This window comes from Girardinichthys multiradiatus, chromosome 12 (genome assembly GCF_021462225.1).
Source record: "Girardinichthys multiradiatus isolate DD_20200921_A chromosome 12, DD_fGirMul_XY1, whole genome shotgun sequence".
NCBI classification, from domain to species: Eukaryota; Metazoa; Chordata; class Actinopteri; order Cyprinodontiformes; family Goodeidae; genus Girardinichthys; species Girardinichthys multiradiatus.
This window is the reverse complement of record NC_061805.1, coordinates 22597567-22625163: the sequence shown is the minus strand read 5'-3', so window position 1 is coordinate 22625163 and position 27597 is coordinate 22597567. Positions and strand designations below refer to the sequence as shown.

General features: G+C 38.8%; 2 protein-coding genes across 3 annotated transcripts in view; one reads left to right on the top strand and one right to left on the bottom strand.

Moving 5' to 3' along the window:
- Positions 1-1400: 1400 nt before the first annotated feature.
- On the bottom strand, positions 1401-20293 carry cep78 (centrosomal protein 78). 2 transcript variants are annotated; one of them, XM_047380173.1, is made up of 18 exons: positions 20266-20283; positions 20004-20074; positions 17764-17952; positions 16025-16293; positions 15739-15914; positions 14085-14157; positions 13886-13989; positions 13549-13723; positions 13309-13422; positions 11372-11436; positions 11148-11250; positions 5440-5557; positions 5246-5288; positions 4944-5099; positions 4723-4800; positions 4374-4555; positions 3511-3673; positions 1401-2415 (listed from the first exon to the last, which is right to left on the bottom strand). In XM_047380173.1, exons 4-18 carry the CDS (start codon positions 16284-16286, stop codon positions 1849-1851), a joined length of 2379 nt encoding a protein of 792 aa, XP_047236129.1. In that variant the 5' UTR covers positions 16287-16293; positions 17764-17952; positions 20004-20074; positions 20266-20283; the 3' UTR covers positions 1401-1848. The 2 variants fall into 2 exon arrangements, with proteins under 2 accessions (XP_047236129.1, XP_047236130.1); XM_047380174.1 differs by lacking the exon at positions 13309-13422 and having other exon boundaries at positions 20266-20293.
- Positions 20294-20463: 170 nt separating this feature from the next.
- Positions 20464-27597, top strand: part of lifra (LIF receptor subunit alpha a) — a 30187-nt gene continuing 23053 nt past the window's right edge. The window contains exon 1 of the mRNA XM_047380811.1: positions 20464-20619. The gene's annotated coding sequence lies outside the window, so the exon portion shown is untranslated. The remainder of the gene's footprint in view (positions 20620-27597) is intronic.

The following is a 27597-nucleotide window of genomic DNA, read 5'->3' as shown; positions in this document are numbered from 1 at the left end:
GGCTTCTCCACACCGTAACTCTCCCAGATGTGGGGAAAACAGTAAAGGTGGACTCATCAGAGAACAATACATGTTTCACATTGTCCACAGCCCAAGATTTGTGCTCCTTGCACCATTGAAACTGACGTTTGGCATTGGCATGAGTGACCAAAGGTTTGGCTATAGTATATTGTATATTGACCCTGTGGAGCTCCGGACGGACAGTTCTGGTGGAAACAGAAGAGTTGAGGTGCACATTTAATTCTGTTGTGATTTGGGCAGCCGTGGTTTTATGTTTTTTGGATACAATCCAGGTTAGCACCCGAACATCCCTTTCAGACAGCTTCCTCTTGCGTCCACAGTTAATCCTGTTGGATGTGGTTCGTCCTTCTTGGTGGTATGCTGACATTACCCTGGATACCGTGGCTCTTGATACATCATAAAGACTTGCTGTCTTGGTCACAGATGCGCCAGCAAGAAATACGCCAACAATTTGTCCTCTTTTGAACTCTGGTATGTCACCCATAATGTTGTGTGCATTTCAATATTTTGAACAAAACTGTGCTCTTACCCTGCTAATTGAACCTTCACACTCTGCTCTTACTGGTGCAATGTGCAATCAATGAAGACTGGCTACCAGGCTGGTCCAATTTAGCCGTGAAACCTCCCACACTAAAATGACACGTTTCAGTTTCATTGTCAAACCCCTGTATATATATATTGTTGCCCTTAGTTCTTCCGGATAAAACTTGAAACTGTTTTCTATCATATGTTCACACTCACCAGTTGTTTTTGGATGTTGCAACTCAAAGTCAGATGATTCTCGAAAATGCAAACACCTGAGAAATCGGGTCTCACATTGCTTCCATTTCATGTTCAGCATCTTTTTGTTCAGCTTAGAAATAAACAAAAACTACACTGCGCTGACGTGCAGCCATAATCAAAAGATAATTAAAAACTATGCCAGTCCACAAAAACCTAATTTCTTCAGAACTGAAGTTGGAAGAATAAACTGTTTAGCAGACAGGATTGCTTCATGTGATCTTTGTCTCTTCTGCAGGGAGATTGTTGTGGACTCTACTTTGGTTTTGTGGTCACAGTAATGAACCATGTACTGTCCAAAAGAACACCAAGTTCAACTCTACCCTGCCAAATTGGTGCTGCGGTTTCTTCACTTTTTCCTCTGAAATATTTAACAAGGAAACATTGATCCTTTTCAGTTTTCAAGAGCCATGATGGATGTCTACTCATAAAAACAGATACCAATGGCAATATTTTAAAAGAAGCATAGAAATCAGGTGGATTATAGCGCATCAGTTAAAAAGCAAAACATCCTGTTCGATGGCAGAAACTAGCAGCATCATTGTTGAAGTATTTTAAAATGTCTTTAAAAACCCATAAATGAGAAAGAAACAAACATGTTACCCAAAAATGTTTATATTATACAAAAAAGATATACATATCACAATAACCAAGCAGACATTTCAAACAGGTTCAACTGCATTATGTAATTCCAAGAAGCAAAAGTAATCTGAGCAACAAAGAAAATAAACCAGGAGAGTATTTGATCTCACTGCTGTATAATCTTAGGCTGCTTCAACATTAACCTGGAACACTGCAGACATGACCAAAGAATTGACTGAGGCAGTGTTGATTTACAAGCCCAGTGATCTTATCTTACTTTACTAACTATGTCTAAACATACACTAAAAAGCAAGAGCCATTACTTCTCCAGCATACTTCTGTCTCTTAAAAAAAAAAAAACCCATCCTGATATTGTGTCTTACAAAAAAAGCCTCTTGGTTATTAATGCGTCAATAATTACAGAAAACAATAGAAAAGCAGGTTTAAAAGTTTGTTCATGTCGCATCAAAAGGATTCATCATCTGACTGAACTCTTAGAGACCCGATTTGTCTCAGAGCTCTCCTCCCAGGGTAAGCTCTTCTCTCCGACCCTTCTGACCTTGGTTGACCAACCATCGGGCTGTCCTTCCCACTACTCCATGACCCCACTGACCCCACCTTATCACTTATAATCTCACTGACACTCTCGTTGGAGCCACTGTGGGTCCCCTTGTTCTGAGAGGCTCGACTATACATGGAGTTGTTGCTGAAGTCGTTTCCGTGGTAACTGTTGCTTCTGTTAGAGCTGGTCTCTATCCTCTGTCTGCTTGGCTGAGTTTGGAGGGTTTTCCTAATGGAAAACTGATCAAATGACTTTTGGCTGCGAAAACTGTGCTCAGAGCCTGAGTCAGGCTGCATATCAGGCTGACAATATTGATGTGGTTCCTCCTCTGCAGCCACTGCTGGGTCTGCTGGCTCTAATCCATGGTGATTAAAGGTCACATCTACTAATCTGTCTTTATGCAAGGAAGGAGACAGGCAAGAGTGAGTAAAGGCTGTTCCACCAGGAAAGGAAGGTACCAATTTACCTGCCTGAAATAAAACAAACAAAAAAGAAACAACAATGAAAGTTTAAGACAGAAATATAATCAAATGTGTCAAAACATATAGACAGAACATTTCAACTACTTTCATTCCAGTTAGATCCTACTTACATTATTTAGTCAAGTTATATTTAATATGTAAAAAGGTATTTTTTTATCTAAGCGATCCCAACATAATGGAGGAATTGGCTTTGCATCAATTCCTTGACCAGCTCCTATTTTAGCTTCTCTTCATTTGCTTCTTGTTAAATCCAGAGTGGAATTTTAATTTCCCCTTCTTATATATGAAGCCCTTAATAATCACGGTCCACCAAAAACTTCTTTCTCTTACTGCTCTCCAATTACGGATTATTTGCAGTTATTGCTGCCATGAACTTTGTTTTCTCTCTGTTTTATCCTCCTCATAGAAGTTACATCTGCCCTGTGTTTCCATTTAGTGGTGATGCCTTTTTGGAAGAGGTCATCAGCTGAGTTATTACTGCCAATAACTTCATGTTCTCTCTTTATAGAGGAAACACTTGGCCTTTCTGTTTCTCTTTCCTGGACACAGCAACTAAAAGCAGTAACTGCCGCAAACTCTACTTTTTTTTTTATGTGGAAAGTACTGCTGGACCATGGCTTCAGTGTTTTTTGTTAATCTGTTCTGTCTTTTTAAACCCTTGCTCAGTCGCAGCAGATGGGCGTAAAGTGACTTGAGAGATCATTTGTTGTGAATTGACATTATATACATTGTTATAATACTGAACTGAATTTACCTGCTGTAAAACAATCTGATAGACATTTTAATGGTCTGATTTCTCACATTGCATTCTGGACTCCTGGAGTAGGAGTGACACTCTTAGCGTTAGCTGACGTAACATATTTAACCCTAGAGTTCAGTTTTCGCTCAGTGCATAAACACACGTACAACCGACAGGCACGGTAAATATAAAAGTTTTTTGGACTTTAAGACCGCAGATAAAAACATTCCAGGTTACATGCTTAAAACTTTAACAGCCAAAAAATACACATGCAAGACTTTAAAGACGAGCACAACGTAGTAGCTATTGCTGCAGATGATAACATACTTTTCCCAGATCCTTACCAAAGAAACGTTATCAGCCTCTGCATGAACATCCCTGAACTCCCCTAAAGTCATTGAGGCTGCACCTTCTAACTGTGGTCCCATTGTAGAGGAGAGCTGAGGTTTTCCAAGAGGCTGGAAATCTGATGTGTTAATCCCAGCAACTGATGCCAGCTGACCTAGGCTAAACATAAGGAAAGAAATTCATTGACGCTACCGTTCTCAACAGATGCTTTTACAACCTGCAGAAAAGATCAATGCAATGCTTTGCTTTCTGGTCTATGTAAAACATACACAGTTACTCCACAGCTAATATTCTGAAAGACCAGAAAGAGAGACAGAATAATTCTTTTAAACATCTTCAAAGGCATTAATGATCTAAGACGCACAGATTGGTATGATATAATTTTATTGTATTAGCCACCTAGATGGATTTTTTCTTCAAAATAAGAAAAATAAATCACAGTGCTTCGTATTATGGCCTTAAAACTGTGGATCGTCCTTCGAGCAGACCTGGGAGCAGCAGAGACCACTAATGTTGTAAAAGTAACCTGAAGACTAATTTAACCTTCTCTTAGGTAAATAATATCTCTATATCTAGTGTCTCTTCAGCATCAACATGATTGTGTCTCCAAGTCCTTCAAACCAATACATCTGTTAACTGCATCTGTACATTTTAATGCATAGCCTTAATTAGCTAACCTTTTTCTTGTTTGGGCAGTTTGACATTCTTTGTTTTGCTGTGCAGGAAAGGTGTTCTGTAAATAAAGACTGACTGATTGATCCTTTAATTGACCCGTTTTTGAATTAGTTTTTTTTTTAGAACTCTCAAATAATCTGGCACAGTTAAAAAAAAAAAAAAAAAAAAAAAAAGACAAACCCACCCAGCATCCTTGAGGAGATCCAGGAAGGCGTGGAACTTATTAAATGAGTTCTCGATGCTCTCGAGGACTGCCTCGTCTTCAAGAGCGCTGAGAGTACGAAGTGCTGATCCAGAGCCTGTAGCCACAAGAGCTTCAGACAACGAACGGTTGGCATCGCGAAGTCTGGCATTCTCCAACTCATACTGAGAACAAAATTAAAAAAAATGTCTGAACCTGCTGACAGTTTCTTCTTAGACAAAAACTGCTAAATTAGCGCAAAACAATTCTGCATTTCAAGAATTTTAAAATCAAAACATATGGCTGAAAACTAAAGACAGAAAACTGGTTGAAGTCAATTTTAATGATCTACCTCCATGAGCCTTGACTCTGCTTTTAGTCGAGCCCTGCACTCTTCTGCCAGCCTTAGACGACACTCTTTCAGCTCCATCTGCAGGACAAACATAAAAATACATTCAACCTGAACAGCTTATCAGTAACAGGTAGGTCCCAAAATGATGCAGTAATAAAACAACAAAGCTACACATTCTTTCATTTTTCTAAGCACTTATGGTTGCTGGTAATGATGCTAACCTGGATACGATCAAATTGTCGCCCAGGTATTCTGTCCATAAGTCCAAGAGAAGACGATGTCTGCTCCACTTTCACCGCCTCTTCTTCATCTTCATCCTCACAGTCCTCCTCTGCCTCCGAGTTTGACTCCACAGTAACTTTGACCGTCGTAGCACCCTAAAGAAGCACACATCGAGCATATTTTACAGTAGATTAAAAGGTCAGATGTAACCCGTTGCACATCTGAATCACTAAAAGGAGTCTGACCTATTTTTAATGATATACTCTGATCATACTACGTTCATAAGCAGGGGAAACCTTACCTGAAAGCTCCTGTCAACAACGGTAACACCAGGAGGAAGACCTCTGAAATAAAAGCATAAAAAACAAAGTAAAATATCCATTTAATACTTGGATCCATTGTAAGTTTTATTACGGTGTTCAACATTTCCATTACAACTAACACCAGACACCCGATAACCAAAAAAAAAAGACAGATTTCCTCACATCTCCTCACCTTTGGCGTCCAGCTCTTTCAGCAGCACGCCAAGGAATAAAACAGGAGCGAGAAAAGGGCTTCTTGGTTTGAGCAACACCTGAACTCTGTCCTTTAGGAGATGTTCCTTTATGAGGGCCTGCATGAACAAAAGAGCAACATCAAAAACTGGGATTCCACCAACTCAAAGTTTTAGTGCCTTCATTTATTTATGTAACAAAATGCACTAAAAAGCACAAATCCCTCAAAGTATGGAAGCAAATAGTTACCATATTTCAAATAAAAAGCATTTTAAGAAATGCTTTTTCATTTTAAGAATGGCTGCATTATTTGACCCATAAATAAAATTAGTAATCAATCATCCTATTTGCATTTTCTTCTTCACGACTGCACATTTTATGCCACAATCAAAAAGAAAACAAAGCAGACATTGCTTTTTCGTTTTCGTGGTCTGCCCGCAAAGTACTGCCCAGAACTAGAAAACGAAAAAGCATTCCGAGCTGCGGGCGCAGCAGAGTGACGTCAGCAGCCGCTCTTCCTCAGCTCCCTGCTGACCGAGCTACCCATCTTGTTCGGTAGGGGGCGCTGTGCACGTATGCATTGCATTACATTGCAAACGTGCCGAGAAATTGATTGAATTGCAGCAGGGCCGAGCTCAATTTGTGGCAGTGGCAGAAAGAACTGGTAGTTCCGGTGGCAGGCTGTGGCAGCCCGCGAGGATCCCAGAAGGTGCCAGACCGGCCGTAAAAGCTTGCCAATGCCGCTGTTTTTGTGGAAGCTGATGCTGATTACTTTGCAGGCAGACCACGAAAACGAAAAAGCAATGTCTGCTTTGTTTTCTTTTTGATTATGGCATAAAATGTGCAGTCGTGAAGAAGAAAATGCAATTGCAAATAGGATGATTGATTACTAATTTTATTTATGGGTCAAATAACGCAGCCACATTCTTAAAATGAAAAAGCATTTCTGAAAATGCTTTTTCATTTTAAAATTTTACATTTCAAATTGAATTTTGGTATCTATTTGCTGGGGTACATTTTGAAAAATAAATCTCAAATGTCTTTTTCTTTTTTATTTTAATTAAGTGAAAGAATGAGCAGTCTTTAAGAAGAAAATTAAAATGCAAATAGGATGATTGATTACTAATTTCATTTATGAGTCAAATAACGCAGCCACATTCTTAAAATGAAAAAGCATTTCTGAACATGCTTTTTCATTTGAAATATGGTAACGATTTGCTTCCATATCAAAGTACCATTTTGTGGATTCTGAAAGTGTCAAAGACTCCAACTCCCCAAAAGGTCATCCATGATAGCCATCAGGGCTTAAATGGGTTTTTATCTGTGGATAATTCTACCAAGTATCTCAATTAAGGGAATGAACACCGAAGTCAGTAATGAAACACAGGGAAGGCCCTGAAGCTGAAGTGTAATTTTATACCTGCCAACAGGGGATGATTACTATGAAGTAAAAAAAAGAAGAAGAAAAAAAATGTTTTTAGTAGAAAGGGATATTTTGGCTGCATGTTCAATTTCTACAGTTTTTATTTTCAGGTGCATGTTTGAGTTGATTTATTGTATGATTTGTACCCAATATGTCTCAATGAGTCTTGATTTCAGCTGCAACATTCAGATAGAAGGGTCAGAATTTGGTGTAAGGATGATGCTCCAAGCCACAAAGCTTGAACCCTAATAAACTGCTTCCTGAACACGACGCTGTACTCCAGCTGGTTCCACACTCACCGGATCTCAATCCAACAAAGCACCTTTTGTTTGTGTGTGTGTGTCTGGATCGGGGGGCAAGATTCCCATTATGGATGTGGAGCATCTAAAGCAACAACGTGATGTTATTACGTCACTATGAAACAAAATATCTGAGGACACAAAGAAATAATGTCTTTTGGAAGGTAAATGTCAAATACAGGTCCTTCTCAAAATATTAGCATATTGTGATAAAGTTCATTATTTTCCATAATGTCATGATGAAAATTTAACATTCATATATTTTAGATTCATTGCACACTAACTGAAATATTTCAGGTCTTTTATTGTCTTAATACGGATGATTTTGGCATACAGCTCATAAAAACCCAAAATTCCTATCTCACAAAATTAGCATATCATTAAAAGGGTCTCTAAACGAGCTATGAACCTAATCATCTGAATCAACGAGTTAACTCTAAACACCTGCAAAAGATTCCTGAGGCCTTTAAAACTCCCAGCCTGGTTCATCACTCAAAACCCCAATCATGGGTAAGACTGCCGACCTGACTGCTGTCCAGAAGGCCACTATTGACACCCTCAAGCAAGAGGGTAAGACACAGAAAGAAATTTCTGAACGAATAGGCTGTTCCCAGAGTGCTGTATCAAGGCACCTCAGTGGGAAGTCTGTGGGAAGGAAAAAGTGTGGCAGAAAACGCTGCACAACGAGAAGAGGTGACCGGACCCTGAGGAAGATTGTGGAGAAGGGCCGATTCCAGACCTTGGGGGACCTGCGGAAGCAGTGGACTGAGTCTGGAGTAGAAACATCCAGAGCCACCGTGCACAGGTGTGTGCAGGAAATGGGCTACAGGTGCCGCATTCCCCAGGTCAAGCCACTTTTGAACCAGAAACAGCGGCAGAAGCACCAGACCTGGGCTACAGAGAAGCAGCACTGGACTGTTGCTCAGTGGTCCAAAGTACTTTTTTCGGATGAAAGCAAATTCTGCATGTCATTCGGAAATCAAGGTGCCAGAGTCTGGAGGAAGACTGGGGAGAAGGAAATGCCAAAATGCCAGAAGTCCAGTGTCAAGTACCCACAGTCAGTGATGGTCTGGGGTGCCGTGTCAGCTGCTGGTGTTGGTCCACTGTGTTTTATCAAGGGCAGGGTCAATGCAGCTAGCTATCAGGAGATTTTGGAGCACTTCATGCTTCCATCTGCTGAAAAGCTTTATGGAGATGAAGATTTCATTTTTCAGCACGACCTGGCACCTGCTCACAGTGCCAAAACCACTGGTAAATGGTTTACTGACCATGGTATCACTGTGCTCAATTGGCCTGCCAACTCTCCTGACCTGAACCCCATAGAGATTCTGTGGGATATTGTGAAGAGAACGTTGAGAGACTCAAGACCCAACACTCTGGATGAGCTAAAGGCCGCTATCGAAGCATCCTGGGCCTCCATAAGACCTCAGCAGTGCCACAGGCTGATTGCCTCCATGCCACGCCGCATTGAAGCAGTCATTTCTGCAAAAGGATTCCCAACCAAGTATTGAGTGCATAACTGTACATGATTATTTGAAGGTTGACGTTTTTTGTATTAAAAACACTTTTCTTTTATTGGTCGGATGAAATATGCTAATTTTGTGAGATAGGAATTTTGGGTTTTTATGAGCTGTATGCCAAAATCATCCGTATTAAGACAATAAAAGACCTGGAATATTTCAGTTAGTGTGCAATGAATCTAAAATATCGTTCGTTCGTTCGTCGTCTTCCGCTTATCCAGGACCGGGTCGTGGGGGCAGCAGACTCAGCAGAGACGCCCAGACGTCCCTCTCTCCAGACACCTCCTCCAGCTCCTCCAGGGGGAGCCCAAGGCGTTCCCAGGCCAGCCGAGAGACATAGTCCCTCCAGCGTGTCCTGGGCCGTCCCCTGGGCCTCCTCCCGGTGGGACGTGCCTGGAACACCTCCCGAGGAAGGCGTCCAGGAGGCATCCGGTATAGATGCCCGAGCCACCTCAGCTGGCTCCTCTCAATGTGGAGGAGCAGCGGCTCTACTCCGAGCTCCTCCCGGATGGCCGAGCTCCTCACCCTATCTCTAAGGGAGTGCCCGGCCACCCTACGGAGGAAGCTCATTTCAGCCACTTGTATCCGTGATCTCGTTCTTTCGGTCATGACCCAAAGTTCATGGCCTTTATAAGAAGGGGGACCGGAGGGTGTGTTCCAACTACAGGGGGATCACACTCCTCAGCCTCCCTGGTAAGGCCTACGCCAGGGTATTGGAGAGGAGAGTCCGACCGATAGTCGAACCTCGGTTTCAGGAGGAACAGTGTGGTTTTCGTCCCAGCCGTGGAACACTGGACCAGCTCTATACCGTCTACAGGGTGCTCGAGGGTTCATGGGAGTTTGCCCAACCGGTTCACATGTGTTTTGTGGACCTGGAGAAAGCATTCAACTGTGTCCCTCGTGATGACCTGTGGGGGGTGCTCCAGGAGTATGGAATCGAGGGCCCTTTATTAGGGGCCATCCGGTCCCTGTACGAGCGGAGCAGGAGTTTGGTCCGCATTGCCGGCACTAAGTCGGACCTGTTCCCAGTGCATGTTGGACTCCGGCAGGGCTGCCCTTTGTCGCCGGTCCTGTTCATAACTTTTATGGACAGGATTTCTAGACGCAGCCAAGGGCCTGAGGGGGTCTGGTTTGGGGACCAGTGGATTTCGTCTCTTCTTTTTGCGGATGACGTGGTCCTGCTGGCCCCCTCTAGCCAAGACCTACAGCATGCGCTGTGGCGGTTCGCAGCCGAGTGTGAAGCGGCTGGGATGAAGATCAGCTCCTCCAAGTCCGAGGCCATGGTACTCGACCGGAAATGGTGTCTTGTCCTCTTCAGGTTGGAGGGGAGTTCCTGCCTCAAGTGGAGGAGTTTAAGTATCTCGGGGTCTTGTTCACGAGTGAGGGAAGAATGGAGCAGGAGATCGACAGAATCTAAAATATATGAATGTTAAATTTTCATCATTACATTATGGAAAATAATGAACTTTATTACAATATGCTAATATTTTGAGAAGGACCTGTACATTGACGGTTGCTAGGAAGGTTTAATTAATAAAGTGGCCATTGAGTCTAAGTTGGTTTACATACAGTACAGACCAAAAGTTTGGACACACCTTCTCATTCAAAGAGTTGTCTTTATTTTCATGTCTATGAATATTGTAGCTTCACACTGAAGCCTGACAGGGCACACCTGTGAAGTGAAAACCATTTCAGGTGACTACGTCTTGAAGCTCATCAACAGAATGCCAAGAGTGTGCAGAGCAGTAATCAAAGCAAAAGGCGGCTACTTTGAAGAACTTAGAATATAAGACATATTTTCAGTTGTTTCACACTTTTTTGTTCACTATATAATTCCACATGTGTTAATTCATAGTTTTGATGCCTTCAGTGTGAAGCTACAATATTCATAGTCATGAAAATAAAGAAAACTCTTTGAATGAGAAGGTGTGTCCAAACTTTTGGTCCATACTGTATGTGAGAATAATTTTTATGTAATTTCTCCTTCGGGCTGTTTTGTCATGAGGGTAGAACATTGTCTTCTGTTTGAATGTAAAATAAACCTGATGAACGTCTCAGCGTCTGCACCAGTAAACAGTGTTATTTCTTTTTAGACCTTTTTAAGGTGCATTATAAAGTTCTACATTTAAAGGAATGCCATGTTTAACTACATAGTATGGAATAAGTTAAATGCTGTTTTCATTTCATACTTCACACTTTCCCTGCACTTAAACAGTGTTTCATGCTTTTTCTGAGCTAGTCTGTGTGGTCAACTCTTGTACCGGCTCCTACAAAACAAAAGCATCTCTTCCATTAAACACGACAGATCTTTAAAAATCTAAAGCCAGTCCTTTCTGAGTTGGTAACTGCAACCTTTTTAAATACAAGATATTAGGCACATGTTGGGTATTTGACTTACTCCCCAGTGTAAACGATGCAGATTTTTTTTTAACCACATGTAAAAAGAAAGAAAATAATATGCATATACCTTTCCTATATGTTGATCTTCGTCTTACTGTAAAGGGTATGGCTCCTCTTTTTGGCCCGGACGCTGTGTTTGACTCGGTGGTTGTTGGTTTTATCCAGCAGTACTACAGTACAACACCAGAAAACAGTTACAGGTACAAACGTGATCTACAAAACAAATTTACTTAGAACAGTAATTAGTAATTTAAAAGATTTGGAATGCAAATATCACTATCAAAGCGTTACCTCAGGTGACTTTCCCTCGGCGTTCATGAGTACTTTCTCGATAACAGTTTTAATTAAAACTTTGTCTGTAAAGAAAAAACAAAATGTTGGGAGCTTGTTCAGTTGTTTCTAAATCATAACAATTCTGCACCAGGAGGGCCAAAGTAGTAGCACCACACAATGTAAAGGTGTTATTGGGAAGATGCTTAGTAGAACCACATTTCTTTGTAATTATAGCTACAAGTCTTTTTTGGCTCATGTCTCTACCAGCTCAGAGTATTTAGGAACTATTATGGTGTGTTCAGGGTGATCTGCAGGGCTGGTTTTCTAAAACACAGTATTTTCCAAGCGGGCCATTAAGTTCAGTTGTGGTCTCATCTCATCAATGTACCTTCTTCCACATGTTTGCTGTCACTTTCAAGCCTTGTGGCAAAATATAACTTGGACTTCCTATGGCATCCTTTTAGCATTGCTTTTTTCATGCAGCTATCCCATAACGATCAGGGTCCGTATTCACAAAGAATCCTAAGACTAAAAGTAGCTCCTAGTGACGCCATTTTAAGAAAAATCTTAGAATATCTCGAATTCTATGATTTTACTTAGAATTTCACCTCGGTAAGATAAAAGTTAGTCACAAAGCATCTTAGGCCTTAAGAGAGCTCCTAAAGTGAACAACTGTTAAGAGTAGTGAGGAGGAGAGAAGATGGTGGAAAGACGGAGACCAGGGAGAGATATTCTCCGTACAATGAACAACAGTGAATTATTAAGACACTACCAGCTCAGTTGTGCAGGGATCCACCCCTAAACAGCCAAGTAAACGAGCACATAAAAATCTATGACAATAACAATAAGATAAACTTTATCATCCCGCTAGGGGAAAATTAAATTGTTTCAGCATCAGGACAGGTTAAAGGTGCACCTCTTGTAAGGTAATTTTAATAATAATAAATAAAAAATAGAAATAATAAAGAATAACAATGAATACAAGGTGAAAAAAAATTCCAAACAACCATTTTTGGAGAATTTAAATATTATTTATAGGTTGTAAAAAATGCTGTAAAATGCTGTTCCCTCCCCGCTGAGAGGTGCTCTCAGCAGCTACCTGAATCACTCTTAAGCCACGACTCCCTGCTAGGAAATTTTAGGCAAAGTTAAGAGCTGCCTGAGAGGACTCTGAGAATTTGTGAAAATGGGCCCATATTTGTGGATTTCAAGACTAATAGTTCTGTCAATTAATTCTCCAATCTGAGCTATTTAACCAGATCTCAGTAGCTCCTCAGGAGTGACCATACTTCTCTCTCCTTACCTGTCAGTGGTGCTCTACAATTTACATTTTCAGATGGATAGAACAGCGTTCTATGAGATCGTAAATACTTGAGTCCTTGTTTTCTAATCTAACCCTGGGGTCTAAATACAAATGCACATCATAATTTTAAAATCTTTGTGGTTTTATTCTTATTCTTCCTCATCATAATTATGCACTACATTCTATAGCATTTAATCTCAATAAAATATGTTGAAAGTTGAAGTTGAAATGTCACAAAACATGGAAGTGGATGATGGATATGAATATTCACAGGAATTGTAATTATGGGTGCGCCAATCAATCGGTTGGCCAATCAATCGGCCCCAATTTCCGGCCGATACTTACATGTGAAACCGTTCTTATCGGTCCATCTTATCTACCTCCGCAAAAGGTCTGAAAATTAGCCACTTTCCCTTGTTGCTCTGCCATGAGTGAGAGCTGACAGACCCGCACATCAGGTCCCGTCTGCACCTGCTCGGTTAACAATAGTCACCCCACTGTTGCCAACATAAGATTGGAACATTGAAGGCGTATTCTGACCTTATAACACCTGACACTGTCAGGTCTCGTAAGGTCAGGCTTTTTAAAGATCATGATCGGCCACAAAACTGCAATCAGTGCACCCCTACTTGTAATTAATTAACAGTCTTACCAACTAAAGGATTACCGCGGATATCCAACACACAGAGAGAGGAATTTGTTTTCAAAGCTTCTAACAAATGACGAGCTCCTTTGTTGGACAGACCACACCTCTGTAGATCCACCGCTGCTCAACAAAGCACAAAAACCAAAAGCCTTTTAGCAAAATCCAACAAAATATTGTAAGAGGAACTAAAGAATACTTCATATTGTGTTTTTCTTCTTCTTCTTAAATCTACATATCCCTACAAACCTTTAACCCAGAGGTCCTCAGACAGCTCGTGTGCAAGAGCAGCAGCACCCCGATCCCCAATCAAAGTGTTACAGTTTAAGGTAACGCGACGAAGACCGCTCATTCCTTCAAACTGCGGCAGTCGATACCTCAGGGACTCTGCCCACGCAGTACCGTGTCTCTGCATTGCCTGGTGCTGAAACAAACACAATGAAGGTTTTTTTGTCAGTAAAAATGTTTCTTATGTGGTTTCTGGGTCTACAATAATATGTGACCACATTTTACTTAGGTAAATTAAAATGACTTGTTAATTTAATACAATCATGATTGGTGGTAGCAAGAAAATGAGATTTTACACCTTAATGATGTTAGCCATGTGCTCTGCTCCTCTCCAGGTGAGATTGCATCCAGTGAAATCCACCGATCGGATGCTTGCAGAATATTTCACACTTTGGCAAATGACTGAAACAAGAAACAAAAGCAATCCATTTATGTACAGAATAAACTGGAGAAGACTTTCTTAGTGCTACAGATAAATAGGAAAATACAACACATACCCTCTAGGCCCTCGTCAGAGATGGGACAGTTAGTCAGAAAACAATTTTCCAAGGAAGCGCTCTTTGCCAAACCCTGGAACCACAGAAAAGTAACACTCATTCTTTCTATTCTTAAACAAAACAAGTGCTTTAATTGTTTTTTTTCCATTGGTTTTATGTCTTATACAAGGTTCTGAATTAGAGATTCATTCAGACTTTTCCAAGCATAAACAGATTTTTCAGTTTTCTTTACAGTTTGAGTTGGGGATTCAGGATGATGCATTCATGAACTAAAACATTTAAGAATTCTTAGTTTTAATGCATTAAATTAACTGAAACAACAGAACAAATAAAAAAAAAAACTGCTGACCACTGATCACAGCTGGTCCAAGAAAAACTGTTGGATTCACCGACTGGTGCATTTCTATACAAAAACTTTGGATTCTTCTCCCAAAGACATGATAGAGTCAATGATACAGTTACGCCCAGAAATGTCTGGGCGTAACTGTATGTGTTTGTACATTACCACAAGGAATTTAAATGAGACAACTTAGATGCAGTTAAAGTGTAGACTTTTACCTCTAACTCAGTGAGTTTAATTGAAAGATTGCATAAAAATGTGAATAACAAAAACATTGTTTTAATTCAATCCCTATATTTTAGGGGTTAAAAAGTGAATCAAATTCAATAACGGAAATTAAAATGTTTTTCTAATACTTGGTTGAAAACGCTTTGCTTGCAATGACAGCCTGAAGTCTTGAACTCATGGACATCAACAGATGCTGAGTTTCCCCTTTTTTTAATGCTTTGCCAGGCCTTTACTGTATCAGCTTTCATTTGCTGTTTGTTTGTGGGCCTTTCTGTCTGACGTTTAGTCTTTAACAAGCGAATGCATGCTCAATTGGGTCAAGATCAGGTAACTGACTTGGCCATTCAAGAATACACTTCTTTGCACTCCTGGGATGCTTTGGCTGTTTGTTTTGGGTCACTGTCTATCTGTAGTATGAATCGCCACCCGGTTGGTTTGACAACATTTAGCTGGATTTGAGCAGGTAGTATGTCTCTGAACACCTCAGAATTAATTTGGCTGCTTCTGTCTTGTGTCCCATTATTCAACAAACACTAGTGTCTCAGTGCTACTGGCAGCCATGCACAACCAAGTCATCAAGTGCCTCTCCCGCGTTTTACAGACGATGTAGTATGCTTTGGATTATGATCTGCTCCATGCCTTCTCCATACGTTTTTCTTACCATCGTTCTAGTAGAGGTTGATCTTAGTTTCATCTTTCCAAAGAATGCTCTTTCAGAACAGTGCTGGCTTTTTGTTTAGATGGGGTTTTTTTTGTTTTTTTTTTTGCAAAGTCCAATCTAGCCCTGCTATTCTTGAGCCTCATGAGTGGCTTACACCTTGCAGTTGGCCCTCTGTATTTACTTCCATGAATGTCCATTATATGACTATAACTGAAATATGTTACAGTAAATGGATGAAAAAACTAAACTTGTGTCAGTGTCCAAATATACAAGGGACTCTTGTCTATTAAAAATGTTTTTCCAGGACAAAGACAGGTAAGAAAAAACAGACGTTGATGCAAACAAACTTTTGGTATCGTACCAATCTCAACGCATGAGTTAAAGGACGCTTAAATTATTGGTGCAATAAAGTAGGCTGTGTTTACCTTTGTTAAAGTGATAAGATCTCGTTCTCTCAATGGAAGTCCGCTAAGATGCAGAGTCTTGAGGATGGGAGAGACAGTGAGACACTCTCTCAGTGCCTTGCACAGTTTAAATGTCAGGTCCTTGGAGCGAATGGCTGGGATCTTCCTCCTGAAGGTGGACTTAGAGTACCTTTTATCTGATATTAGTGATAGAATTAAGGTAAACCAGTAAAACATTTAAGATGCAAAGTTTGTCATTTTAAAGCCATTAAGGAAGCAAAGATTATTTTTCATTGTCATTTCTTACCTGAATCTGCAGAAGCTAGACGTCCCTGATATGTGCTGCTTATTGCAATGTGGTGCAGGTGCTTATTGATAGATATAGAGTGGAGAATAGGTGGCCAGTCTGTTAATTTGACCCTGTCTCCGTTAAAGTCAAGCATTCCCTTGTCCAAGTTTATCTTAACAGCAGGGAGAGGGACTGAATCCTGCCTTGCACAGCAAAACTCATAGTATGCCAGGAAGTCATGAGCACCCTGCCGTCGAATCTGAGAATTACCTTGAACCATCTTTGACCTAGAAAACAAAATAAAGGTTTATAAAGACATGAGATTTTATATTCTATTCTAGGAAAGGCCAGATGTGTCCCATGTTGTGATTTATAACAGACTGCCTCGATTCAAGACCACTTGTTTAAGATTCGTTTAACAATCTTCGTACGAGTATGCAGCAAAATTTCCTTGAATCAGATCAAAAACAGTGCTCATTAAAAAAATTCAGAAATGAAAATAAATGTATATAAAATCAGAGAAAGTAGGTAACACTGGTAAAACAAGATATATAAGTAAAACCAAAAAGCACAAGGGACTTCAAGACCTCATTAAGTCTAGTTGTGATTGTTTTTAAAAGGTTGTTTGTATTCAGCTTTAAAAAAATGGTAGGTAGAGTGTAATGAGTCTATAAACATATTTGTTGCCTCGCGGAAACGAATATATATTCAAACAAAAAATGAATGCGTACTGAGTAACTTTGATTACTCTCAGCAGGACCATTCTGTCAGCTGCACCACAACAATACAATAACAAACTATAGGTATATAGTGAATTGTGCTGAACACATACTGTAATACAAATAATAACCTTGCACATGATCCTGGTTCTATCAGGTGGACCAGAATAGTGTGGAGGGCAAGAGAGACAGTGTCCTCTCTTTATTCTCTACAACTTTGAAAGTGATCTTTCATGTTAGGCAGTACCTTATGACCAGATTAGTGAATTACTCAAAAAACGTCATAATTGTATCTTGTATTTTTGGATTTAATTCCCAAAGAACTATGAATGAAAAAAGGAGTAAACAATAAATTGAACTTTTGACAATTTGCCACTACTTTAATTATATCATAAAATTATTTTTTAGTTTTAGTTCAAATTATTTTAGATTTAGTTTTTGTGTGCGAGTGTGAAACTGTTGTGTAAGTACGTTCTGTTTGAATGGAGCACCTCCGATCTCCACGTATCTTTCTACATTGAAAATAAAGTTATTCTATTCTTTATTTAGTTATAAGTAAAGTTAGATTGAGGAAACAGAAAACAGCAACAATTGTGGCAATTGCAAGGTTGTTTTGGGCATAGCAGTTAGCATTTAAGTATATATATATATATATATATATATATATATATATATATATATGTGAGCTTTGGGGGGGACGTGTTTGCCAGTAGCAAACCGCAATCATTATCGGTGACAACATACGAACCGACACCTAAATGTTGTCCTTACAAATAATAAGTTGGGAATTAGAAGCCCACATCTTAAATAACTAAAGATAAATAAAAACACAGGACATCAACGATTTGTCCCCTTTAAAAAATAATCTTATTTTCAGGTTCTGCAACACTTTTAAAGTCTTTAAAGAAAGCTTTGATTCTGCCGGAGGTTAGCTAAACGCAGCTCATAGCAACCGTCTTTACAGTTGACAAGTCCTAAAGCTCCTGAATTTCATGCATGTTTATGTCACATTTAGCACAGATAAACAATAAAATATACCTTAGTATATGCCTGAAGGCTCTTCCGGAAAGATGTGGCTCTAGAGTTGTGTCTAAGCTGGTTTGTTTACAACCTCTGCGGTGTGTTTATAACGGTGGATAAAGAGCTCAAAAGTGGCGGTGTTGCTATGTTAGCGCCCACTTCCTCTTCTTCTACATGACAGTCTCCAAATCAGCGGGGTGCTGCCACCTATTGACTCAGATTAAAAATAAAGAGCTTTATGTGGCGCTGAAGTGTTTGCATCAAACAGGCTGAAGCAATGACTAAAACTTTGATCACATATGATAAAGAAATAAGAAATTAATTACTATATATTCTTGGAATAGGAAAAAAATAGTTTTTAACACGTTTTGTATCCAAACATATTATTCAAAAACCCACAACAGATGTGCACCTCTGGTACAAGGCTTGTTTCTTTCTTGTTCAGTTCCTTTTTAACCATTAGGCTGCAGAAAATGTTTTTAATTTGTTGAATTTTGTGCTGTAACTTTTTACTGTGATAAAAGAAATACCATAAGAAAATGGACGCTTGAAGATGTACATACTCTTGCTTTGTCTCTTCATTAAAACATCGTACAGAGACCATTTTTTCACTAAATTAAACTTTAATGCATTGGCTCAAATTTGGGATCCCATTAATTCTTGCAATTTCCTACATGTTGGCAAAATCCGTTATTGTTAAGTTTAATTATTTTGAAAGTTTCTTTTTAATCTATCCTGTCTGACAGTAGAAATACTGTTGGATGTGAAATACAGTTGGATGTGTTAACCCAAGAAAGTTGAATTTATTTGTTAAATTTATTTGTTTGGTTTTAAACCCCTAAAAATAGAAATAACATAAATTTTAGTTCTTAGTTTGTAATAAAATAGTATATTATAAATCCATAGAGGCATATTTTTTAGAAAAAATAATTGAGTGGGTCTTGTGGCACTCGGTATATTCAGTTTTCTGGGGGTGAGGGGGAAAGATTAATGATCCCTGGTTTAGGGCATAAGGACAGATTTTATATAATGCAGGTGTTTTGTTTATAAGTAAATTACAATAAACCCTAAGTATATATATGAAGAAAATTCTCAACACCATTTGCGAGAAGCCCAATTCTTTGGCAACTGGGAAGTTGTGAGTTTAGTTCCTGTAAATCAGCGTGTGATTTATTTACTGTAATTTGTACTGTAACATCTCTTTGAATGATTGGTAAGACTGGATAAGTGCTTTTTTAATCAATTACTGTGATATGTTAATGCAAAATCTTGTAATGCCTAGACCATCTGGGGTGGGACAGATCTTTTGTCCACTATGTTTTTCCTGCTTCCATTTTTGAAAGAAGAAATTACAGTTTTCATCAATAAACTCAAGGCTTGTGTTGAGCTTGTCTCTTGGCTTTTTGTTTGTCCTTCTGCTTAAAATGTGAATTATGTCTGGTTGCTGCATTACATATTTTCTGCAAACACTAATGTTTTATTTAATAAATTCAATTTCACTCTCTGTCAGTCTGGGGTTGGGGATCAGAAATAGAGGAAACACAAATCGTATTGCCCACTCATGGGTTTTTTCCTGTTAATCCAGTTTCACTATTGCTGGTTTGGGGTCATTACCTAAGTTAGAACCAATTATATCTGTTTTGATCAACAAAGCACCAGTTCCAGGCCTGACAAACTGGTATCACAAAAGTTTTAGCAACAGCACATACCTTCTTAGCTCAGGACGGCAGTGTTACTTAGTGTTTGGGTTATGAAGATAAATTAGATCGACTTAAGTAAACACAGTACATGGACCAGCCTAACTGCTGTCTTTTAACACAACAAAACAGAATAAGAAAAACAGCTTTAAAACGGATTAGAAGACCAGTGTCTAGGTTGAGCTTTTGGTGCCCAGAAAAAAATCCTGAGCCATCACATTATATGTGACCATGACGTCTTCTTCACTGCTCCTGTAAATAACAGAGTTTAGTATGGTTGGTCTGTGTCTTTAAACATGAGGAACATGAGGGGGGGAAACTCACCTAAACCAAATAGATTACCAATGACAAAATACTTTTGCTCATATTTAAATTAGTGCAAAAATATAAATAAAAATAATTGTAGAATTGCTTTTATTTACTTGCCCAATAAATTACGTTTGGAGAAGTCATGCGGTTTGATTAAAATTAAAAGGTTTTTGGCCTTAATGACCATACAATCCAACAGAAAACATGTGAGCAGAGCTGAAAAATGGTGTGCCAGCAAGGCAGCCTACAAACCTGACACAGTTACACCAGCTCCATCAGAAGGAATGTATGGGGTAAGAACGGGCCAACATACCAGCAAAGCACTGTGGGAAGCATGAAAAAGGATAACCAAAACATCTGACCCCGGCCATACCATTTAAAGGCAATTTTACCAAATACTAAGGAAATTAATGCAACCATATGAACATTAAAAAATGTATTACATTCTATGTAAACTCTTAGTACTCATAATATATGCGCAATAGCATTTCTTTGGATCCTGTCAAAGCCAGACCTTTAAAATGTCTGAAATAACATCCTTTCCGGTCCCTGGTCAAACCCGGTGAAAGCTCTCACTCCCCCATGTTTCATCGTGACGTAGTGCTGCCTTTTCTCCTTGAGGAGAGAGAGAGAAAAAGAAAAAGAGCAGCTTCCTTAAAGCTGATTGGCCAGTGAGAACGACCAATCCCGCGGGTCCGCTGTTTTCCAGGAATCCCAGCCTACTGTGGAGAGACGCGGCTGCTTTCCGTTTACTGAAAGGGCGAGCTGGGAGGGTTCAAACATACACGGCGTGGATAAGAAAAGAGGCCGGAATTACTGGATTATTCCCTCCGAAGAGCGTTGACACTGAGTTTCTCCCACCTCAGAGGTAATTATGTTGTTATTTTTTTTTCAGTTTCTACCAGATTTAATGTAACACTTTTAACTAAACGGAGTATGTCGAAGGTGGTGTGGCCCCCGCTCCTCTGACTAGCAGCAGCAGTGTTTTTTTCTTTCTTCCAAACACACAGTATTAGTGGCCTGCGTCTTCGAGGCCAGTTTAAAATTCAGCTCAAACTGGTTATTTACTCTGCCTGTGAGTAGTAAAAATGGACCGCTATGATGGCAGAACATTTAAACTCAGTAATGTGATCTCTGTGTTTGTTGTTGATCATGTTACCGTCTGCTGCTGCTGCTGCTAATGCTAGTGATGAAAAACGTCCTGAAATGTACTTCAGACTATCTGCCATAAATGAGATTTTATTTTTAAAGAGTATCATTAAAATAATTGAAAAAAAGTTCACACACCTTATTGCTTTAAGGTGTGTGTTATTTTAAAGCCTTTCATTTAGTTGTTTTGCTTTTGGGACCCCTCGGTCCTATGACTGCAATCGCCGTGGTCGTGATCATTTTCTGCTTTAATATTTATATTTCTTCAGATTAATTATGAAACCTAAACTGACAGAAAAATAATCATTTACAATTAATGTTTTGAGTTCTTTGTTTTGAAGTATTAAATGAAAAAAAAAAAAAAAAAAAAACAACGAATGTTCATTTTTCCTGGCTGTAAAGGCACCATTCTTGTAAGACAGAGTCTGACATCTAGAAATAAAGATTTGGATAGAAATACTCTGAGAAATCAACTGTTGTCCATAATTGTCGGATTTAAGCTTGATTGGCCCTGACCAGGAACAAGCTTGTATATATATGTATGTACTACCATGTTGTACTAAGAGCATCCCATTTAAAAGTGAATGATGTGATTGAATGAAGAACATTCACTTTTAGCTACTTTCAGTATCATTGAGGTGTTCACAAACAAAGGCAGAGGAATGATGGAGAAGTAAGAAAAAAAATATTAAGAAATGTCTACTGTTCCTTCAGGATAGGAGAGAGAGCGAGATAACAGGTAGGCTAAACCAAGTTCCTCCGTTTTGAGCTTTCAGCCTCAGTCATTAAACACGCTGGTTTTGGAAATGTCGGCACTGGCAGCCTTTAGGAAATCTCTGTGCCAAGCTGGTAGCGTACATACACATTGAGACTGCGTTGTTAATGCTACCTGTGCTAATTACTAATATAAGATGCTAAAACCTCTTTAAAATCTCAACAGTGTAATCATTTTGACAATTCAGTTCTTATCTCGTCTTATATTACAGAAAAATCTAAGTCAGCCAAAACCTGCATTGACAGGTCAAAGCTTTACAAAAATTGGAGACTGAAATTGGCTACAATATTCTATTTGGGATTTTGCTCTTTTATGAAAGAGTGGTAGAACAAGTTGTTGGACAGTGTAAGGTTAACATTTCTGTATTTGAAATTGTTAATTGGCTTAGCATATTCTACCTAAAATACAGTTAATGTCATTAAAGTATATATATTGTCTGGAGATATGTCTGTGCTGAAAGTAAACAGCTGAAATCGTGTTGGGGCCTTACAAAATGTGTTTTATTTTTTTAAGAGTAAGTTTGTACCTTCTTTTTTTTTTTTTCCCAGTGTTTTTAGTTCTTCTGAAACAATTGTAGTTACATCCTCAAACACACATTTCAGGATAAAAAACTTTAAATGTAAAATAAAAGAAGAAAACTGTTTAAATAAATAGAATTGAATCCATAGGACCCTAACTTATATTTACTGACAGGGATCTCTGAGGCTTGTCAATATTTACAGTTTTCTTTTTGTTCTATTTTAAGATAAACTCAGTTTGATTAGGGAATAGTTCAAATATACATTTTACCAGCAACCTTATTAAAATGCTTGACACACAAAGTGAGTAGCTAAGTACCCTTTGGGGTCATACCACTATTACAAGGCCTCTTACATATTATATGTTTATTTCAGAGCTTGAATTTGGAGAAAGTTGAGTTCAATTAGTGTTTAATCTTTTTTTTTAAATGAGATGTCAGAGAAGAGGCAAGAGGGGTCATTATACCTGCTCATGTTCTAGTATGATTGGCACACAAATGTTCTCTTATTAGTCACTTTAGCAGTCTGGATAAAAATTAATCTCCTCCTTGTACAGCATTGTTCAATCTGGTAAACAATCTACCTTACTTGTTTTATTGTTTATTGTTTTGCAACCAGTCACCTTACTAGTTTTATGCTACTTATTGTGAAATAAATTGTCTATTCTTTTTGTGAGTTTTGCCCATTTCCTGTTGCTTCCAAAGATTAGAATTTATAAATGATTGCACGGAGTAGGAAGGAAGGAAACGCTGTTTGGTTCAGCTCCAAAAGCTACACACACAGGACTGAATGTCCTGTTTCCACTTAGATCAGGTCATGGCGCTGACATTTGACATGGATGCTTGTCAGCCAACGCTCCCTTGTTTTTTTTCATAGATTCTCTCCAGATTCCTATCCTCTTTTCACTTTGTTGCAATGTTAGATATGAGTAGCAGCAAATTTAAATCCGTGTTTCAAAGTATTCACTTTCTTATAATACACTGGGATCACTGTGAGCTTATTTGGTTCTAGTGGTTGTCGTATGACAGGGTAATGACAGCGTTGGGATTGGGATTGCTGATGAAATGTATGCTTGTGATTAATAAACTAGATCTTTCAGGTAGGTTTTTGTCTAAACAAACAGACAACTAAGATTGAACTTTTTAGCCACTGCAACTTTAAACTCAGTTCCATATTCAGAACATGGCATTTTAATAATGACATCTTTAAATAAAAAAAGCAACAATGCATTTTGTTACGTGTTGCGAGGTGCAGTTGTACAACACATTAGTAAGAACATGATCAATGCTTAGGTGAAGCTAAAGCTATGCCACTTGAGGAGTTCTGTATAAAGCATATTTACAGACAAAGGTTTTTCATCTTAGATGCAAAACATATATATTTTTTACAGTTTTAGTCTAATTACTACTCTGAGTTGGTTGTTATTTCAGCAAAAGCCATGTTTCAGAGTCTGTATTTTCCAGTTAACGATTATTCGTTTTACTAAATTAGTTGACAATTAATAAAATAATTGATTAATCACAATTAATCTGATTAATTGTGTCAGCCTGATATAGAACACAGATTAACCCCTACAAGCCCAACCCCTTCCTGCCCAGACCTGTTGCTTTGCGCTGCAGTCAGCTGGCTTAAAGGTAGCCTACTACACTTGTCCCTTCCTTACAAGAAAGATAACTGACTCTTAAGTGCTCCCATCCATGAAAAACAGACAGTTGTGGTGTGGAAAGTAAATTGTGCCACCCATCATGTCTGTCAAAGTAGACAGGCTAAAGTAGAAGCAGTTTTGTTGCTTTATTTATCCTTTGCAATAATAACTTTAGTTTGGATTCTCTTGAATTTATATTCACAGAACAGACAGATTAGTAAGCAAGGTAAATATTAATCAAAAGCTCATTTAGTCTCTTTTTGCAGAGCCTTTTTAAATTAAACATTAATATAGGTCATGCGGAAGTTACAGCTTATCAGACAATATGATCCACATTGAACATGTTTCTTTGCTTGTGATAAGTCATTTGGGCTTTATTATTTGAATTTTACGTAATTTGATTTGAGAAACGGATTATCTTGATTTAATCAATGTCTGTATTTGCACTCATTGCAAATACTTACCTTTGAATAAGCCTGAAACATATTACCAGATTTGTGTAGTCCAGGAAGTTCTGAAAAGTGTGTTTGCCCAGAGTTTCAAGCCAGTGTTTTGATGTAAGCTTACCAACTTTTGCTTAAGTTGATGGTTCATCCTGCACGTTCCATTTTATTAATGTTAAAATACATAAATAAAATGGAAATTTTACAGGCATTTTTCAAGACTGCTTCATAAAGCTGCATACAGTTTCTTTATGTCAAACATCAACCGTTACGGTGCAGTTTTCTTTCTTTTTTTGTTTTTGAAAGGAATCAGACCTTTCTAAATAGGATTAATTCAGACACACTGAGATTTTGTTTTGTTTTTATGTAACAACATTATCTTTGTGGTTCCAGTATGTTGTGATCACATTTGTTACAACTGCAGGGACGACGACCACTGCCCAACGGAGAGGTATTGATTTGTGTTTACCTATCGGTTTCTTCATGAGATTTCCCAGAATCTACGGCTGTTTTTACCGCTTCCCATCAAAACACTGTAGTTGTTGTTTTTTCCCCATCCCTCAGGAGTTAAAGGTTTGGAGAATGAATTGTGGGTCCTGAAGTATTTCAGGTTGGTACGAAAGTTGAAAATTAAACCTTTTTCGGGATGCACACATACTAAGACACAAGTGATCTTTTGTGTTGGGACCTGGAAGGTGTTATTTTGGTTTTGCAACGTACGGGTAGCACTGCTCTATTTATGTTGAACCTTGCCTCTGAGTTTCCTCAGAAGGAGATGTTGTTTTTCGGGGAGGGCTACCAGAAGCCTCTTAATAAACAAAGTCTGGAGTGACTCAGAGGCATAAACCTGGATAAAAAAAAAAAAAAAAGATTTTCTGTTGCCAAGCATGTTGAAATGAAGAAATCCTATTAAGATTATCTGGTAAGCTGTTCTGTTCAGCTGCACAAATAACTGCAGCTAAAACCTCTTCAGTGTGTACAGCCTTAATGTTCTAATCAAACACCTGGTTGGGTAGTTTTCAGCATGACTCGGCACGGATGGCCCCTTTTCACTGGATTCTCTTAAAGTAATCTGCGTGAAATGATAAAAAATAAATAAATAGAAAATAAAAACATAAATAAACAAAATATAAATAATATCTGTATTATTGTATATGCAAGGAAGTCTGTTATATAGGTTTTTTGCATGTAAAAAATAATTAACTGGGATATTTATCTGGACCACACCCCATCCAGAACTTATAAAATAAGGCTCAGGGGTTCTGATGTGGGGAGGGTGTGAGGGGAAACAGATAAGTTATAACACTGATGGGGGGGGGGGGGGGGGGGGGGACTGTGTTTAATCGTTAAAGATGTGCTATCTTCAAGCAATGACCTAATTAAATACCCCACGAGAATTAAAGGCAGCATTAACGATGTGTTTGATCAGAGTTCATTAACTAAGGTGTGTGTACGCACACACTCATGCTCATGTTGTGCCGTTACTGTAATGGGCTTGGTTGTTCTTTGACATTGTTTTGTTGCTCTTCAGAAATGTTTAGGCCTGCCACAGCTTGTTTGAGGACAAACCAAACCAACCTGCCAAAAGAGCAAAGAAGGCTTACAAACAAACTTATACATGTGCTGTTCCCACAGGGTTTCATTGTGTGCACCATGGCACAGTTTATTTCTTTTTTAATATATAGTTTTTAACATACAGAGTTAGCATTCACTGTCTTTGTTAAATGTTGTTTTTCTCTTCTCTTTATGTAGTCCAGCTTCTAGACCTTTTGGTTGCCTCTTGTCTCTTTTCAATGTTGTGACTTAATAGATATTTTTCACATTACTCCTTTCTCAAAAAAATACATTTTAATTTGGGCTGCAGTGTATAATCTTGATGGTCTTAATCTGTCAATAAGTCATTCACTGCTTGCTGTAAATATTTCACAGTTGAGAGAAATGCTACTCCTCAACTACAGTCCCACCTCTGATCATAAGTCATATGTTTAACATTTTTTACTTTATCAGCTGCAAACCCTAAGAGGCTGTAATGGTGATTTTTCTCTCAAATATAACTGGGCAGTCTCTCGACTTGCAAGACTTTAAAGGCACAGAGGCTGTCAATATGTTAACAGCATGCACAAAATAGTACTACAGATGTACTTTGGATTACAATTGCAGTCCTTGTGGCCATAATGATTCTTTAAATTGAGACTAAGGCCCTGTTTACACAATGTTTTCTGGGGAAAACTAAAATGTTTAGTTGCAGTTCTACTGTTCGTCTACATAATAACGGTGCACATTTTCTCTGAAAATGGCACAATTTGAGAACGGGGTCCAGAGTGTGACAGTTTGAAAATGTCCCAGTCCCCATTGTCGTGTAGACAGGAAAAACAGAATCTCCCTATATGGGGAACCCCTGGGATATGAGCAGTATGACTGAAATCAGTAGAAATTAATGCACACGCCCACGGCTACCAACCAGCTTTCCTGCTCTCGGTGGAGGTGGACGCTTTTTCTCTGTCTCCCGCACCCCTCCCATATCTGCCCTGCTTCAGCTCTGTGTCTTGTCTTTTTTGGAGCCTCTTTTTGCATATCTTCCAAATTCTTCCAAAATATGGATTTGGTCAGCTGGTCTCTCAATGCAATTGATCAAATTTTCTCGAAAAGAAGACAGGGGTCGGGAGAGCCCACTTGCCCGGACGGGACATTTTTCTCCGGATACAAGATGGACTCCTAGCAGAAGTGAAGGATTGTGTGTTTGTCGATAATGTCAGTCGAGGATGTGGAAGATGTGTATATAATTGGATGTTTGATATCAGGATTTCTGCCTTTTGGAGTCAGCGATTACCTGGCATATCGAGAAATTCGGAGAATGTCAGCAGCTGTTCTGGCCATTGTAAGGCTGCCTGGCATGTATGATGGGATCTTCAGAGCGATCAACTCTCAGACTGAGATGTTACGTGAGCTGAATCGCAGACTGGATGTGATCCTTATATAGGATCGCAGGCAGGTTGCGGACAGAGATTGTAATTAAAACGTTGCCATGTGTTTACAGAAAATAGAAACAAAGGATTTTAATGGATTGATGTGGTGCAAACAGGGTCTAAATAGCAGGCAGCATCTTAAATCAAATATTATGTAAAAAGAATGAGTACAGTAAAGTCAAAACAATCAAACGGGAGATAATAGTCTGACTTCAGATAATTGGGTTGCACCTTTTACAGTTCTATCATAGACATCCAGTTGTTTGGATGAACTTTTGTGTTTTCAAATAAATTTAAAGAAACATAAACTACAGAAAAAAAATGTATTGTTGGAAGTTGCTTAAATCAGA